Source organism: Apteryx rowi, unplaced genomic scaffold (assembly GCF_003343035.1).
Source record: "Apteryx rowi isolate R43461 unplaced genomic scaffold, aptRow1 scaffold_18, whole genome shotgun sequence".
Classification (NCBI taxonomy): Eukaryota; Metazoa; Chordata; class Aves; order Apterygiformes; family Apterygidae; genus Apteryx; species Apteryx rowi.
In genome coordinates, this window is record NW_020448085.1 from 4,562,139 (window position 1) to 4,580,375 (window position 18,237).

The 18,237-nt window shown below is 42.0% G+C and overlaps 2 protein-coding genes across 2 annotated transcripts in view; one reads left to right on the top strand and one right to left on the bottom strand.

Annotated features, from left to right (window-relative positions):
• Positions 1-18,237, bottom strand: part of LOC112963865 (WD repeat- and FYVE domain-containing protein 4-like) — a 147,452-nt gene that overhangs the window by 23,096 nt on the left and 106,119 nt on the right. Inside the window, exons 49-53 of the mRNA XM_026061309.1 lie at positions 17,878-17,940; positions 5,012-5,054; positions 4,054-4,173; positions 3,359-3,476; positions 2,574-2,683 (exon numbers count right to left, since the gene is read on the bottom strand). Coding sequence (XP_025917094.1) covers positions 2,574-2,683; positions 3,359-3,476; positions 4,054-4,173; positions 5,012-5,054; positions 17,878-17,940 — 454 coding nt within the window. The remainder of the gene's footprint in view (positions 1-2,573; positions 2,684-3,358; positions 3,477-4,053; positions 4,174-5,011; positions 5,055-17,877; positions 17,941-18,237) is intronic.
• Positions 14,861-15,631, top strand: LRRC18 (leucine rich repeat containing 18). Its single transcript, XM_026061318.1, has one exon. It carries the CDS (start codon positions 14,861-14,863, stop codon positions 15,629-15,631), a length of 771 nt encoding a protein of 256 aa, XP_025917103.1.

The window sequence follows — 18,237 nt, forward strand, 5'->3', positions numbered from 1 at the left end:
TAGGCAGGGACCCTTGGAGTCAAATTCAAATTGAAATTAAAACAGAGTAGAAGAAGGACTATAAATAAATCAACAGTTAACAAGTATCTCATTGAAGCATATTAAAGGGCTTTGTATATTTAATCTGCACACAGCGTGCTGTGTCTGGTGGTGATTGATGCTTTTTCATCTTTTTTTGCAGCTTTCATGAGAGCCGATGGTAATCTCCTGAGAAACAATATGATTTGTAATAAAAAGATTACCTGTATTAAATAAAAATAATATATACATAGGAAATGCTGTTAGCGCGACAAATCTGGTTAAAGATATTACCACCACGAAAAAATGTGATTTTTTCCCTGGCTGTCTAATTCATTTTAGGGAAAAGTAATATCTTTAAAACTTAAGCCTGTATTATTTATAAAGGAAGCAATAACTGATTTTCCCATTTCCTATATTAATAAATTTATTTGCATATATTTATATCAGAATTAATGAGTTTTCTCTCTCTATGAATGTAAAAACTGCACTGAAAGGGAAAAGGAAAATTCAGAATTGCTTTATGCCTTTAGAATGTAAGTCAACATAAACTCTTACAGCTTTCAGTACAGGCCTTACTGCGATCAGGGATACTGGTAAAAATAAGCTTTTTAAAACTACAGTTCAGCAGGGTATATACAAAGCAACTAGTCACAGTGATCTCTGGAGAGAAGTTAGGTCTCCTCATGTTTATAAATCTAAGCATCACTGAGTCTTGATTGTGCTTTAAACCCAAAGAGCTCAAAGTGTTTCTCAGAGATGCTTATGAAGGTGCAAAGACTTACCCCCAGAGATGCTGAGAATTAATTACCTGCATTGGCAGACAGTGCTTAAATGACTGTTCTGGAGTCAGTGACAAAATAACGGATAAGAACCCTATTCTTGATAAGTACATCAGAGAGAGAAACACCAGGTAGGAAGAGCCTGCTTAGCTGAAATGCAACACTGGTGTAAGAACAAACAGGGATAAAATCTGAGGTAAACAAAAGCAGGTGTCACTAAGCATTGAGGGCATGAGGTCCTGGAATGCCTTTCCAATGGAGACTAAGTACAGAAACCTTTGCTGTTTTTAGGTGATGCTGAGACTAACTGCTGAAAGGAATTCTAGGAGATTACTGCCTAACGGCAGGTGGGGGAACTCACTGAAGCAGGGAGTACCATCCAATGTCTGTCCAACAAACCAATATTTCATCCATTCCAGTACAAAATGCAAAGTACATACAGACCTCCTTTCTCCAGAGTCAGATCTCAATGTACTTAAATGAAATGTGAAATAACAGCGTTCTGTAAACTTCTTATATGGTTCCCTTACCAGAGGCATTGCTTTCTCACTGCCTTCTTCCATGGCCGGGTGCAGATCAATTCTTTGACTCAAGGGGAAAAAGGATGGTATGCCAACATCAATTTTTTACAAGGCAAGCACCCAAGTTGTTGCATTTCCTTTTCTTGAGCTTTCAGACCAGCAGTTTGGGGTTGTAACTGTGGCTTTTCCATTTTTTTAAGATGCTACAAATCTTTCACAGCTCCCATCTCAGCACCTTTCCAAAGTCTTAACTTTAGGAATACTCCTTTTCCAGCCTGCTCCTGACTGACCCTTTGGTTCTCAGGTCTGCTGTTTGCCTGACTGCATCTCCCAGAAAGCAATTCCTAAGCCACTGTAGGACCAGACACCTGGGGGACACAACAGCATGAGCTCAGCTGAACATGCAGCAACATAAGAGCAAAGGAATGAGAACAAAAAAAGCAGTCAATAGTTTTAGTCAGTCTACCTCCAGACAAAATTTTCAGTGCTTCAGGTCTCAGTAGCCTTTGAAGGTAACTATCCACTGAGAATCATCAGTTATCTACTAAACACCCATAAACACAGCCGCAAAGCAACCACTCAGACTGGGGACTTGTTACGCGTAAAGAGCGTGCCAGTGAGATGGAGCAGCCTGTGTTGTTTACAACAGCAATAGCTGTTCTACAGTCATTCATGACTGCAGCTAACATATGGCTCACAGAGTGCCATGGTAAGCATTGCCTCAGGTGGTTCACTAACCCATCATCTACTGCTGGTAACAGCCAATATCATAGGGCTTATTACTTAATTAGCACAGTGCTTTATTTGTATTAGTTCATTTAAAAAAAGAAAATAAGAAAGACCAGAATAACAGAAAAGCATTTGGAGAGCTGTAGGAGACATGGCCAGCCCTCACTGGATGTGCAGCAGTCTCTGAGCAGTGGAATATCCTAACCTAGCTACCTCTAACATTGCTGCATGAAGATAGGCAGTTTTCACCCCAGTGACAGAGGCTAATGTTCAGAGAAGTACAAAAACATTGTCTAGGCATTTACATGCCCGAAATCTCACAAAATGTAACTCAGGACCAAAACTAAATAGCCTTTTTCCCTAAGGAAAACAACAAACAACAACAACAACAAAACAGAAAAACAGCAGGGTACACAGAAAATGTCAAGAGTATTAATCCCCCTTTATTAGCCAGCCACTATCATATGCTATGTGGCTCATAACAAGGTGTGTAGGAGTGAAGCCAAATGTCTTGCCCCCTTACCTGCAGAGAACAGAAGGTCTGTGTAAATGGCTCCATTCGGACCAGGTAAGATGCCACTATAATTGCTGATGAATAGTGAGTACAGTAATGGCACTGGGCTGACAGGTCTCCTGGAAATTGGACACAAATCAGGTTTCAGTGCAAAATTTCACCATTTCAAGTCCATACCATCCTGTTATCATAGCAGAATTAAACAGGGAGCAGGTCTTTAAAGCAGATGGCTCCAAAGATCTGCAAGCAAAAGCACACCTTGCATACTTGCATTTAATGTGCACATTTACCACCATCTCTGTATTTTCTTTTTTTGTCTCGCACATGTCACTTTCTAAAGAATAAGGCCTTCATCTTTCCAGACCATCCTCCTCCCTATTAATCCTAAAATATATCTTGATCTCCAGAGGTCAATAGCCTCAATATTCTGTTTCCTTTTCTTATTGTAGCTGCTAGCTAGGCTGCACGCAGCAGTCTTCGCTGCTAGGTAGGCTGCACGCAGCAGTCTTCTTTGGGGAACACTGTTTTTCGCTGTAGTATCCCTTGCCCAAGGGAAGGGGACAGAACGCAGCAGTACAAGGCACATAAGAAGGTAGTGCTCTGTGGGAGTCACTTCTCTTTGAACCCTCAACTGCTCTGTGTCCAGAAACAAGAGGATCTCCTTGGCATGTTGATATGTTAGCCACAGGCTTTGGAAAGTCTTTGGATGATCGTTTCAAAGGGATTCACCAGCATCGCCAAGGGCCCGAGGGGACCCAAACCTCTGATGAATTAAAATCTCCTAAATCACTCACCCTCACTCTTCTCCACCTCATTGTAGCGCTGGATGAACTTGCGTTTCCTCTCTGCAGTCTGAGCTCCCATGGGCTTTGACAAGTCCCGAAACGTATGAGGATTAGTAAGGTTTAGAGTCTGAAAAGGAAAATACAGCAAAGGTGGGGTCTAAAAATCCCTGGAGTCTCAAACATCATGACCATCTCAATGACACTGACAGTGGCAAGGCTGCGTTGGGAGTTTCATCTATTCAAGATGGCCACAGTGCTAACAACGCACCCATCTCTAGAACTGGAAAGGGACTATGGAAACAGAGTGGCAATGAGCGTCACTTAAAGGACAGCATGTTCAAGGAGCTTCAGAAAATTGAATAAAGGATCTGGCAAGTTGCAAACTGTTCTCAAGGGCTGTCCCTTCCAAAGCTGCACTGTCAGGAGTCACAGACATCTGCCTCTGACTACCTGCTGAGTGGATGCAGCCTGCCCATAACTAGGAGTGTATTTAACTGATAGTCATCCACCTTACTGAGACAGAAGGTGTCTCAGCATCCTGACTTGAAGACAAGGTTATTCTATAAAGGATCAGTCTGGTTCAAACTATCTCAGTTCTGAATCTTTGATCTAGACCCCTCTGCTTCAGTGCCATCACTGAACAAGCCTTTATATGGTTACCATCATAGAAAGCAGAGAAATACTGCTAAGCAGCAAGCACCTACCTGAGAGTGATAGTCAGCAAGGACCCACGGAAACACAGGATACTGCATGTAGTCATTGTAGCTGCGGCCAGCCAGCGTGTTCAGGTACATGAGGTAATCAAAGTTACTGATCTCCCTCTTCTGTCAAGACAAAGAAACAACGATGAAAGTCTCCTAACTTCACCCCTGCAAATCATGCCTCAAAGTCACCCTGAGAGCTCTGTGCTTCCCTTGCTCACCAGGACAACAAGAATTACAAACAGTGTCATCAGTCAGTCATTGCCATTCACATCGGCACAGTATTTCTTGTACAATAATCCACTCACCAGAATCTCAGTCTTCTTTTTTGGCTCCTCTTCAGACAGACCATTTGCATTTGTCTATAATCACCTAGTGCTTTATATTGTATTTACATAAAAGAGCATTTTCTCCCAATTAACAAGTGAGCAAAATGCGTGCAATCCTCTGTATTGGCATATCCTGGACAACAGCCTGTAGGGAAAGGCTGCACCTTACACATCAGCAAGAGGGAACAGACTAGATTTCTTTAATGTGTCTGGGGCCACCAAATCAGGGACACAGGGAAGTAAGTGCAATGCATCTCAGCTCAGCATGACATCTGGGAAATCAGGAGAGGTACGCTGATGTACATGAACACACGATCTCTGACTAGAGTCATTCAACTAGGTAGTCTTCTTTGGTCTCAGCTTAAAAATGTGCATATGATCACACTTCATCTGCCAGACAGCAGCACCATATGTTTCTCAGTAGGAGGAGCAAAAACCTCTGCAATAACAAGATGCAAACACTCTGCTCCTCTTGCCAATATCCTCACTTCCAGCAGTGAGAGAATAGCTTAGGCCTTGAAGCACCCCCCACCACCACCACACACACACCACACACACACCACCTGTGTGCAGACACACAGACAGGTGCTGAATTTTTTCACTTTTCCATACAGAGCCAAGACTTAGTTTACCTGCCACTTCTGGAGCATTGTCTTTTCTCCTCCTGTGTGCTTCCTGTACAGAACAAACATTTGATTGAAATAATCTGCTTCAGAACAATAAGAGAGAGTCAATACACTAGTTTTCTGTGCAATGCTCCCCTGTTCCCCCGATCTTATCCTTCAGAAACAAGAGATTGCCTATACTAGGAGAATATTAATGTTTCATCATGGATCAAATCATTCCAAAATCAGAGAGTGTCATTGGTTAGTTAGTGCTGGAGGATACAAGTTTCATTACCGCATTCAGCAGGAAGCAAGAGTCTACGTGATGAGCAGGGATGGTGAATGAGATTACTGCAGTCAGTCACTCCATCTATACTACCTGGAGGTCTGAGCTGCTTGCCAATTGGCTCCTGAATGAAGCACTACTTAAAGCATGATATTTAATAAAGGAGGAAAAAGAAAAAGGGGGGGTGGCAGTTGGGAGGATGGATTCTGTTTGCCTTAAGATATTGCTGCAAACTGTGGTGGTGAAGCCACATGGTCAACTGCAACATTTCAGAAGCTGACCAACAGGCAGACAAGAGACCCGTGCAGCAGAGGCAGCTGGGACAGTACTTCTCACCTGCTTCTCATCGAACCATGCTACTCATCAGTCAGTGCTCCCATTCCCATAGCTGGAGTGCTAGTGACAGGTGCCATTAAAGCTGTCTGTTTCTATTCCGAAGCCTTATTCTCAAAGGCTTGTACTTTTCTGAAGCATTGTGAAAATATTAGCTTAAAAACAGAGGTCTCAGTCTCCATATTATTCTTTTGGCATAAAATGTTTTGAAACTAATTTGGTTCCAAAAAGTGGGTTGTCATTCTTATATAATTTTTTTTTAAATAATAGGGTAAATACGTTTTCCCACTTTCCTTATTCTCAAAACGCAGAGCAACTTTTACTGAGATTTTAAATGAAAAAACAAACCAGCTGAAGGCAGATTTCAAACACGGAAATCAGCTTGAAAATGTGAAAGAGCCAAAGGTCCTGAGCAAACAAAAGCAACACTTTGACTACACTGAACTAGAAGGTGTGCCAGTATGTGTAAGCTGTGGACTTGCTCTTGTCAATTCCAACAGACCAAACTGAGACAAATTGATTAAAGAAACTTTTGATCTACCAAAATTAGCAGTGTTACTGATATAAGATATAAGTGGTTGTAGAGGATGCTTTTCCTTTTAAGTGCACGGCTTTAAATTAATGCTAAGCTGTCAGTTCAGAGACAGGGCTTCTACCTTCCTGAAGTGAAAAGAGATCTGTTCGGCCATAGATTATAAAACTGCTACAGGAATAACTAGCTGTAGTCTTGTGCTCTGTACTAGATCACACTAGAAAACCACAAAGCTAGTCTTAAAGCAGCCTCAAAGACCTAAATGGTCTAGGACCATTACAGTTTTATTGAATTTGCTGTAGTAAATTGTTGTAAACTAACTTTTATGATTACGTATCATTATTTTACTGCCTATGCACTCCTTGATCAGCTAACAGTGTACATTAAGGATAAGCACTAATGGTATATGTAGCACAGTATTTTATTCCTTGCTTAGGCCCCCTCTTCAGAGAAAAGTGTGCATCTGAGGGAGGGACTGCGCAGTCTACAGAATAACTTATTTAATGAACAAACAGTAAAACCCAGGAACAATTCTATTTCATGGTCTACAACTCTTAGGCTTTGCTTACTTCTCCCAAGTATATGAGACGTAACAATTATGTTTATAGCAACCAGGCAACACATAAAGGTGTCATTCATATCTGACATAAGATGGGATCTTGACTCTCTGTCCTAAAAATCAATTAATCAGATGATGCTTTCAGTTGCACAATGTAAATCAGGAGAAAGTCCACTGACTAGAGTGCAATTATAGTGGTTTTGCACCCCAGTTTTTGAGCCACATGTGACTCAAGAATGTAGAAATTCTGAAGCAGGAACTGGACATCACGAGCACTTACCCTTTGCAATACAGCCCTCTCATCCTATATATAGATTTCATAGAGCTTTGCCCCACTGGCCTTCCTAAAGTCTCAGACATTTGCAACTCATACAGAGTATCTTGAATGGAAGGAGCAGGATTCCTGGCATTGACTGAAGTATGCTTGGATTAGGGTATTTGTCACAGAGGAATCAGGTTAGGTTCTTCCCTTTCCATGGGGGCAGACTCCCAAAAACCACCCATGTTAATTTTAGATTTGTGGTAGAGTTAGTACGCAGGGAGTTATGTAATGCATAAACCTGTTCAACCCATCTGCTCTCCAACATTTTAAAGTGGGAGCATTATAAAAGACAATTAAAATAATACACAGAGGACTAAACTGGCCCAGTCTGTGTGTATGTTACGTGAATACATAACATATATTGAATTGGGTGTGCTATTATGCTCTATTGGAACTATTCCTGTTTGTAGGCCTAAACTGCTAGGGAGGCCTCTCCAAGGGCTAAAACAATCCTCACTCTGCTGACTTTGGAAGCCACTATGTAACTCAAAGAGGTTGATGAGTCCACCATGTCATGATAATATGCAAGGATAAATGCAGTCATTCCCCTCTAAAAGCCATCCTTCTGTTTCTCAGGGGACCAGGCAGGATGTTCCCTCCAAGACTCCAGAGATCTGGAATTCTGCATCCCTTGTCACCTCATAGGAGCTCAGAACACTCATCACATCATAGGCAGCTCAAGCCTGTTTCTCCCTTTTCCCTGGCAATCTTTAATCAATCAACATTTCTCCAGCCAACACCTCTCTAGCCAGCACAGCAAAAGCTCAAAGTATATCAACAACTGCAGCTATACAACAGCAGTAAGTGCATTAAAAAAAAAAAAAAGAGGTTCATTGGAAAAAGAAAGGGGAAAGTACTTTATAAATGTAAACAGCTAAACTTCAAGAGGGGGTGTGGCTGTGCAAACCCAAGAGAAGTACTTACATATCTATCTATTGTAAGGTATTTTTAGGGTGCTAGCTATGACAGAATCTAAACATGATGTACACTAATGATGACCCACCTTTAGCTACACTACGCTTAAGTGATTTATTAATCTCTCTTCCATTATCATCAGACTATGATCTCACTCTTGTGATAGCCAGTGCTCTCCATTTGCTGGAGATAGGTGGACTTCAACCCATTTGGAGATTCATTGCAGATGAAATGATCTCGGAGGATAAGGTTTTGCCCACACTAAAATTAATATAAAATTTCAATAAACTTAATTGGGTTCTTAGATTTCACAATGCTGCTTTCTTTTTCTTTCTGTCTTCCATTCTTCAGACATATTAAGTCTGCAAAACAGGGCCAAGGTTCTGCTAAAACGACTTCTTAAAGAATCACTGCATTCACAAAAAATATTATGAGGAAAATCCTCTTCATAGTAAGCCACAACCCAGGTTCAAACCCAACCATTAAACAAGGAAAGTAGAGGTCAAGCAGAATGCCAGCTTTCCTTGTAAAGCTCTACAGTCTCTCTCAAATCTTGGAAAAGTGTCAGGTTAGACTACTTTTAAGCAACGGTGCAGGATCCTCCTTGTTTGAACACACCAGTTTACCTTCCTCAGGTATTCTTACACTATGCTTCAAGAACAGAGATATAATAAAAACATATAAATAAGAACAGTATTAAAGTAGGACTATACCATGGACATGGTCCGTATCTCGTCCTCTCTTCACTGAGGAACACTACTGCTGCATTTCTGTAGGACCCTGTACAAATCATTAGTGTACGTCATTTTGATTCCCAACACAAAGGTGGATAGCATCGTCATACCTCACAATAATGCTCTGAGCTTAATCAGCTTTGTTAAGATCACCCAGTCACCCCTGAACAGGGGAGCAAGAGAGCAATCCCCCACATTTACAGAACACTGTTTGCACCACATGTATTTACAGGCTGAAGTCAGACAAGGGGATAACTTTTTCATTGTACAGCACCAGGCACACTTTAGGTGGTATAAGAAGAATACCATGTAAATTTAATTCATTGGTTGAGGTGGGCAGACCGTAGTTTCCAGCTCTGGAATCAGGCAAGCACATCAGCATTATCGTCTTCTTTAGGCCATTAATATCCCAGACTAATTAATGGCAAGAGAGGGACCTCAATGTTGCATCTTCTATGAACAACAATACCTGCCTCAGAACACACAGCTATTTCCCTTCAGTGTGTTTTTTTTTTTTTGTTTTGAAATTATTGCAGTTACTAAAGGCATGAGCTTGGTAGCCCCAGCCATAGAGACAAATTCCAGCAAATTCACATGGTACAACAGAAAATGCTCTCGCAGAGAGGCAGAGCAACAGAAACCAATGGCACTTTTGGAGGGTCACAGATAGATGAATACAATCTGCAGCTCACACCCTCTGCTGCACTGTTGAATGAACCTTCCCTCCTGTGTCCATATCCATCCAAGTTGGCACATGCTAAGAAGGATGATATCATAAATGTTGTGACATCTAACATATACTGCAAGTACCTTGCACTGCATTACAGCCAATGAAATAACCAATAAAATGAAATAACTAAATGATCAAAATGGACAGCTAAGGCAGCAAATTAACAAACAGCTCCTAATGAGGTCCAGATACTTTTTCTCTCCGCATAAATCGAAAGCTAACACTTCCAGGAACTGCATGCAGTTCACTTTGTTTCCCTCCTGCCTGAACTTGCATGCTGGAACCAAACATTATGCTAACGATCTCTAAGGACCCAGGATTCCTGTTACTTAGGAACAAAAGTTTCACAGGCTGTGGAAGGAGAGTTGAATAGAGAGGCATTGTATCCAGGGAAGTCCTTTTTAGCCCTCCTTTTTCCCTACACACACACACACTCACATTCACAATAGTTTCTTGAAGGGCTGCCATTTTCTTTCAAGGAAGTAAGATTTAGAATTTACAAGTCTCTGAAAAGGAAATCGTCCTGCACTCCCCCTGCTCACAGGGGTTTGTTTACAAACAGAAAGACTAAAATATTATTCAAAGGAGAGTAGACAGAGGATGACTGCACAGTAACAGACCATGGAGGCGCATTCCATGCTAATGAAAAAACAAGCAGCTTGTAACACCTGTACCTCGGCTTTTAAGTCTTCCTAGCTGCTAGCCGGTAAGATCTTATGCAGGGGGAGAACCCCACTGAATTGCTTAGATGAAACATTATTTTTGTCTGTTCTTGGTGGGCATCAGTTTATAAGTGACTTTGCACTGCGTGAGCATAGTGGCTTTGAAGTCATCTAGAAAAATAAGAAAATTAAGGAAGGAAACTTCTCAGTATCTGTTTGCTCGTGGCAAAATTTAGTTTAAATCAGCCTGTTAGCGAGAGACTGCATTTAAGAAAGGCAGTGAATTAATCTCTCTTCCGTAATAGGTCGTATCCAACAACAAAGAAATCGTAACAGGCTTGTGAGCAGGGAAATAAAATCCTACCCTAGTTGGAAGTGCTTTGCTTCATGCAAAATCATTAGCTGCATCAAAGCCTGTTTTAAGATGTATATGCAAGTTTTTCTATAGATGCATCCCATATGTAAATTAGAACATAACCCAGAGATGTGCAGAGCATGTGTAGCTCCACTGGACTGGGCAAGCCTGCTCTGCAACACGCAGACAGGAATGGTGTGCCTGTGGCTTCAGGAACACTGCTGCCTGTCATTTCATGTCCACTCCTCAGAGTACATCCTCAGCCTCAGGGCCAATGCTGTCTTAACAGACCTCAGCTAAAATCAGTGCAGAAAGAATACAGCAGGTTTCAGAACAAAGGCAAAGCAGAGGGAAAGGTAGCAAGGAAGCAGAAATTAACTCACAGGACTTCCAAGAGGAAAGACAGAGGAAACTTTTTTCACCATTCCAGTTCAAGATGGGATCAGATGGTTCTGTGTAGCTTTTGGTGCAGGGAGAACCACAGAGGAGGAGATCCTGAGACACCCAAATGGTGCTATGGGCAGAAGGCTTGTTCTCTTCCTGCTAGCACTATGCAGAGAAAGGACGAAGAAATGTTCAGGGAGAAGAGACTGCATCAAGGTCAAAATCCATGTTTTTCTGGCACCAGATCTCCTACTTACAACAGGCCTAAGCTGCTGTGGGTCATGACATGTCCTTGCGCAGGAGTGTAAGTGCACATTCCTTGCTTCAAAGAGACACTAGTCCTGCTGCTTAAGGATCTACTCCCTTCCTGCAATGTTCAATAATAAATAGCACTACAGAAAAGATGCTGCCATAGACCCAGATTTTCTCTCCATTTCTGTATCAGGTCAGCCTCAAAGCTCTGTGCTTGTGAAATACTCCTAAATCTCGGGTTAGCTCTGGGCTTTTAAAAGCCCAACCCAGACCAAAGATTTTACCAAGTGTGAATAAAAGAGCTTCTAAAAGACAGGTTTCTAGTCAAGGTCCTCCTTAGCAAGACCTTATCATCTAGTAATGCAGCACCCCCACCTTTGGGCAAAGGCTCACCACCAACTCAGAGGGTGAACCTGGGCAGGGGGTGTTAGAGAAAATAGATAAAGAGAGCTCCCTCTTGGCATCATCATTCCTCAAGGCAGTGAGGTACACATGTACCTCTCCCTCTGCTAGCCCAGGATATGCATTGTGAGCATGAGACCGAACAGGCATAATTAACATTTACAGCAAGGAGGGCTCCTGTGATTCCTGAATTTTTAATATCAGTGGCTACAGAACTGGAGCCCTCTTATGCAGAGCTAAAGAAAACGAGACACAGCTAAGTAAGCACCATTATCTCCAGCTACAGCCCTGTGAAACACTGATAATTAGTTTACAAGCATGCACAGACAAGAGACCTATTCATTCCCTTTGAGCTGTCTGGTGTGCCACAGTGTTTCTGCAGAACTCTAACACTCACCTCCATCTCCAGGCTTGGAAATTACCTTTTTGTAAGTTTGAAACTTGCCTCCCACTTTTAACCCGAAAGAAATAGCACTTGGAAAATGTGAGTATTCCCTAGGGACCCATATTTCCTGGTCAGTGCATCTCAGAGGTCCAAGGCCAGGATTTTTAAAAATCTAACTAAGAGAGACCTGACCTTACCTTCAGGTGGTTAAATCTCTTTCAAGTCTGGGTATTATACAGTGCATCAAACAAGGAGGTCTATGTTATTCTGCTGTCTTCAAGGAAATTAAGCTGATCTGTTTGCTTGGATTTCTTAAACCTCTGAAAACTCCAGCTTCAAGCTGTGCTACGACTCAGCAAAGGCCATTGACAGAGAAGTGCCCAAAAGGTTAAATTGTCCTATTATTCCTCAACCAGTGTCCCGCATACAGCATTCAACCTTCTACACCAGGCTCCCTCTAGCGTTCCCAGGTACAGATAGCACAGAGTAACACCAGCACTGGGAACCAGCATCAACAGAGAGCTGATTTTTGGCTACCTAGCATTTTTTAAAAAAAGGAAACAGTGTTTTGGATCAAACTAGAGCAACCTTTTCCCCCTGTATTTTCAATGAAAAATTAAAGAAAAAAAACACTGGCTGTTGAGCAAATTGTTTTCTTACTGAGAGTCTTAACGATGTTTTATTTTATTTCTGAGTTTTTAAAAAATTAATTATTTTTCTTTGAGGCCCACCCCCCCTTTTTTTTAAGGCATACCTGGTTGAAAAAATTCACCAACCAAAACACATCAAACATCTCTGTCAACTTGCTCAACACAAAAAACAAGTTCAAACATGAAAAATGTTGGACCCAGAAGTCACCAGGTTCACTTCAAGTGCAAGAAGCAGGAGGCCCAGAAAGCCTCCTTCCATCCTGCCAAAGTGTAAGGCAGTTCCCTTTCAGGTCTACTTCTTCTGTAGCATATTAGCTACTCCGTATGTCCCAGTAAGGGACTCAGCACATCCTGTATCAGCAGAAGGGCTCTGGCAGCTCCCATGTGGCTGACCTTTACCTTCACAGAACTGCCAGGAGGAATTTTGCATCAGCTCCGTAAAATAACAGAGAATTGAGGGTTTTTTTTGTTTTGCTGTTGTTGTTGTTTTGTTTTGTTTTTTGTTTTTTTGTTTTTTTAAGAACACTATTGTTTTGATCTCCAGAACTTCCTGCACAATTCTGGGTAAATTATATAAGCTAACATCCACATGGGTAGAGAAGTGCTTAATTTTCCACCATGGAGTACTTCTCTGCCTCAGTTCCCCAGCTACTCCATGGAGGGAAAAGCACTGCTAATGCTCCTGAGGCACTGTAAGGACAAATACAGCAAAGAGTGAGAAGCCTTCAGATATTTTGGTGATACGGCCCTCTAAGCACTAGTGAAAGAGAGGCAGAGAAATGTGGGAGTGGCAGACATGGAAAGATTTCACTGTTTAAATATTTTTTATTAAAAAAAAAAAAAAACAGAAAGATTGAATTTTTGACCATAAACTCAGGGGCTGGTTTCAGTAAGACTGACTCCACCATGCTGCTTCCAGGACTTTCTGAAGCATCTGCCTCATTATAGAAGCCCCCAGGAGAGTAGGGGGTAACTGGCACACATCCCCCTTACTGTTACATTATTTTTGGCTATGGCATGTAATTGAAAAGCTGAATGCCTTATCTGTAGCCTGAGCTTCCCCTTCATGTACTTGCACATGATTAATGAGTAGCTAAAAAGCCTGAAGGGTTCGTAATGAAGCCTTTCTAATAGAGAAGCGTATTGTAGACAAATCCATATTTTGTCCCAAACAATCATTTATCAAAGCTGTGATTTGACTCCACAATTAAATGCCAGAGCACCCGGACCATCCCGAGATTAGCCAGCTGTAACCCGTGCTCCTCTGCTCTCTGACTGGGACAGACATTGTCATCCATTTCCAGGAAATTGGCTTATTTCCTTTGTCACTTGCCATGACTATTTGCTGTATTTGATGACCTTCAATATTAGAGGCAGTTTCCCCAACCCTGAGATTACAGTGAACTAGTACTCAAACAGGCCTCAATTCAACAAAGTACCTAGCACATGCTTAGCACCAGAATGAGTCAAAAGTCTGACCAGAGCACCTACACGTGTGCTTTGAGGGCACCATCCATCCATCCCAAAGCATGTGTGGAAACATAGCGTAAGAGTATCGAGTGTGTCCTTGAATGCACAGGAGATGCCAACCGAGTCACGGTTTAACATATTATTAAGCAGCACAACACTGACAGCCTGTTGCAGTCAGCCCTGCAGCAATGTGTGGACTGTAAGCAGAACTGGTAAATCTAGGAGTCCACCATGTTTCTGAGGTCCCGGTTCAAGTGAAATTCTTAATTGTTTGCTCTAAATATTTAACTGGTTTGGGGGGGGGGGTGGTTCTGTTTTCCCCATAGTGTGCAGAGCCCAAATCCTGAGTCCATTAAACAAGTTGTTTAACCAACCTATCTGCAGATGCCAGGCTTGTATAGAAAGCAGCCTGCTGGTCTAGTAGAATGAGAACAATTTTGTATAGCTTCTCTTAGTGTAATCCCCAAGGACTGGATTGAGACCCACAACACATTTCATTCAGGTCCTCAAACAGCTAATGGATGATAACACACTTCATTTAGTTTCATTACATGCTGGGCTCAAACCAGTATATAGAGATGAAAGCAAATTTCTCCCACTTGTAATACTTGTAATTTACCTTGTAATACTTGCACTGCACTGTAATACACTATTATTTTACTGCATTATAACACTTATATTGTAGATTATTGTAATTTCACCAACTCAAAATACTTCCAGGAAGAGCTGCAGTTCCAGGGTTGAAACGTCCTGACCCAAAAAAAAATGACTTCTCACAAGTCCAGTGGTCACTCATTAATTTCTGACAAATTCATTATTTTATTTTGAATTAGGGAGTAACAGCCACTGCTTTCAAAGGCTTTATCCACAGAGTCTGGCACGTCTCTCTCTCTCTCAGTGGAGAAATGGCCAAGGGGAAAGCAAAAGGCCAAAAAGGGAAAAAGATCACTTTGAAAGCTGCCAAAAATTCCATCAGGATCACTTTTGATGGAAGGCGCCGTCTTGACTTAAGCAAGATGGGTATCACCACCTTCCCCAAGTGCATTCTGAAACTGGCTGATGTGGATGAACTTGATCTGAGCAGAAACATGTTAAAAAAGATTCCAGACAGCATCCAGAAGTTCCAGAAACTGCGCTGGCTGGACCTGCACAGTAATCAGCTCGAGGAGCTGCCCGAGGCTATAGGCATGCTCCAGAACCTCGTCTACCTGAACATAAGCAACAACAAGTTGACCACCAAAAATCTGCCAGTGGAACTGAACCTCCTCAAGAACCTGCGCACTCTCAACCTTGGCTTGAACCGCCTTGACAACATCCCCACCACCCTTGGGGCCTTGAAGGAACTTAAGGAGGTAAGTCTCTTTGACAATTTCTTGACCACCATTCCAACCAGTGTGACAAAGCTCCCCAAGCTCAAGAAACTGAACGTGAAGAGAAATCCTTTTCCTGATCCAACACAGCAAGAAGAGCATGTTGACTCCATAAAACGCACGGAAACTCTTTACTTAGTGCAAGAGAAAGACCTGTGCTGTTCCTGCCTGAAGATGTGTCAGGATGAAAGGGATAAGCTGAACAAGCTAAAGAACATGATACCCAGCTCATCAAAGAAGCTGAATTTCCCTTCTCTCCTTATGCCCAATTCCACTGCGAAGGATAACCAAGAACAATGGAGATAAGATGAAAACATCCCTGATATCTACCAAGGCACTCCACAGAGCTGTCCCATAAAATCCAGCCCAAGCTAATAAACAGCTGTCCTGCTTCCCTTTTTCTGCAGTTCTCTTCATTTAAAGACTTGCTCAGTTTTAGGAGCAGATCTGCATGGTCTCTAAAACTAAATCCAAAACAACTGAAACAGATGTATACTTGGGAAAGGATGCATCAGAAGGACTATCTCCTAGCATCCAGGCCTGCTCCTACAACACTTTTTGTTGTTTTCTTAGTTTCAGGTGTGGGTGCATGTGTGACTATAAAATACAGTGAACATATTCAGTGAAGGGATCTTCAAAAAGCTGTGTTTTTCTAGTAACTCCACTGCTACCACTAAGCCCCACATATTAGTCTTATTCATTTTCATAGGGTGAGACACAACAAAACTAGACTCAGTGAATACCTTTTGGAGGAAAAGCAACAGACCCTCAGGACTGGCTCAGAGATTCTCAGATAGGTGCCATTAGCGTAGGAACCATGAGCCAGTTCCAATTCATCAGAGGCAGCAGCCACAAACGCACTCTCAAGTAGGGCTGTTAGGCACAGGAATAACTAAGCAGTGCAACTGCAATGTGCAGAGCTAAACAGCTGATGATCCTGGTTGCTATCAAGGGTTCAGACTCTGCATAAGCAAGTTATAGGGGACTCAGGGGCACACATGGCACCACTGTACCTGGGTGCAGTGTTCTCTGAAGTGCATAGCACAGTCAGGACCACTACCTGTCCTGACAGCATTTTCCCTGCTTCTGAGTCTCCCTTCAAGGAAGGTGAACAGGGGAGGAGAGGAGGAAGAAAATTGCTCTTTTGAAGGTTCCTGAGCATGTCACTTAGGCAGTGGCTTCCTATCCCTGATCACCTTCTTTCAAGACCCAAATGTCAGCTAGTGAATTGATGATATCAAGTCTGGTGTCCCCACAGTATTTTTAGCTATCTACTCACATGCATGTGTGCACATGTGTGCACCTGAGTGCACACATTCACTTGCTTAAATCACACCCCTAGGGCAGAGAGTGCTGACAGCCTGGAGACAACAATATACAGATGCAAGCAACGAGCATATTATTGAAGCAGTCAAGTGTGACACAAGAAGAGGTGCTGGCTGTGGCCACAGCAACATATGGTGATGGCAGAGATTTAAGTATATTTAAATGAAGAACAAAATGCCAGGGGCAAAGCACTCAGTTGTCCAGTAACAGCCCATTATCATTTTTAAATGGCTACAGTAGAGACTGGGAGTCACAACTCCTGCATTTTATTCCCAGTGACTAGGAGGAAAAGCTGATATGGGATTTCCCAGAAACGCTACTATTTCAACATCATATGTTACATTGAGCAAATCATTTCCTCTTTCCATATCTCAGCTTTCTAATTATCAGTAGCATGTCTGGGCAAAGACCTTAGTCTGGCCTGTCTCCTTGGCTCAGCTAGGACAGGAATATGGGAGACAGGCATTGCTCCCTAGACAGGAAAGCAATCACTTGTTTTGCCCTTAAATTCTCCCAACTCACAAGTAGTTCCAGCATGCAAACAGGGACAAAGCAAATTCATCAAGTTCTCGGTCCCTCAGTTCCTGGAGTGGAGCTTGGAAAAGGGAAGTATGTTGCCCAGAACTACTGGACATACCAGTTAGGTACTTAGGGCTACATTTCTCAGACCTCCAACTTGAAAAAAGTTTTAGTTATGCAAGTAACTCATGGTCAGCATACAACACGCTCTCAATTACGTCCCACTTTCTGGAATAAAGCTTGCTTTTCCTGCAGTGGTAAATGTGAGGGACAACGAGTTGGAATCTCCACTGCACAGATGCTATAAACAGTGCCAAAACATCCATATGCACATCTGTCACTGTCTGTTCTAACCACGCACTAAAGAGACCATTACACAGAAGCATTATGGATTAGCTCTCTAACCTCACCTCACTGACTGTCTCTTTCCCACACTAACCATCTATATAGAGTTTACCAATAAAGTCATATTAAGGAGGTAATAATTATTAAACAACTATGCACAGTCAGCTACATAACATATTCCTCATGTCTCCATACTGAGGATGCTGCACACTAGAATGCTTTTCACAGTTTTGGGGATACCTTTGAATCTTTAAAATAGGAGGTACAAATAGGTAGAGTTTCTACAAGCTTTTTTAAAAGTACAAATTATTCATACAACTACAGTTGTTATCTACAGATATCCAACGTTTCCCGTGTTTTACCTTATATTCAGGGACTCTTCTGTTATGCCCCTGGACTTCAAAGTAGGTTGGAAAGAACAAAATCTGAAGGAGATAAAAGAAAACATTACAATCATTTAAACAGTTATCCTGTACTATTACATATGACATATGTACACAATCTTATATATGCATATAATCTATTGGATAATTTATGTCATGTCCTGACAGCAACTTCCCTCCTGATTGACACCAAAGGATTTCACAAACTGAGACCCTGACCCAGGGCAAAGCTGCAAGACAACACAGCAAAAGCAGATATTTAATGTTAAGAAAGTGCCCACAGGCTAGATAAAAGCAGATATTCTTTCCTGAATAAGGCCCTGAATTGATACATAGGGC

Bases quoted from the DNA above. Each gene is read 5' to 3' on its own strand.
- LRRC18 (XM_026061318.1), top strand. From the start codon at position 14,861: ATGGCCAAGGGGAAAGCAAAAGGCCAAAAAGGGAAAAAGATCACTTTG.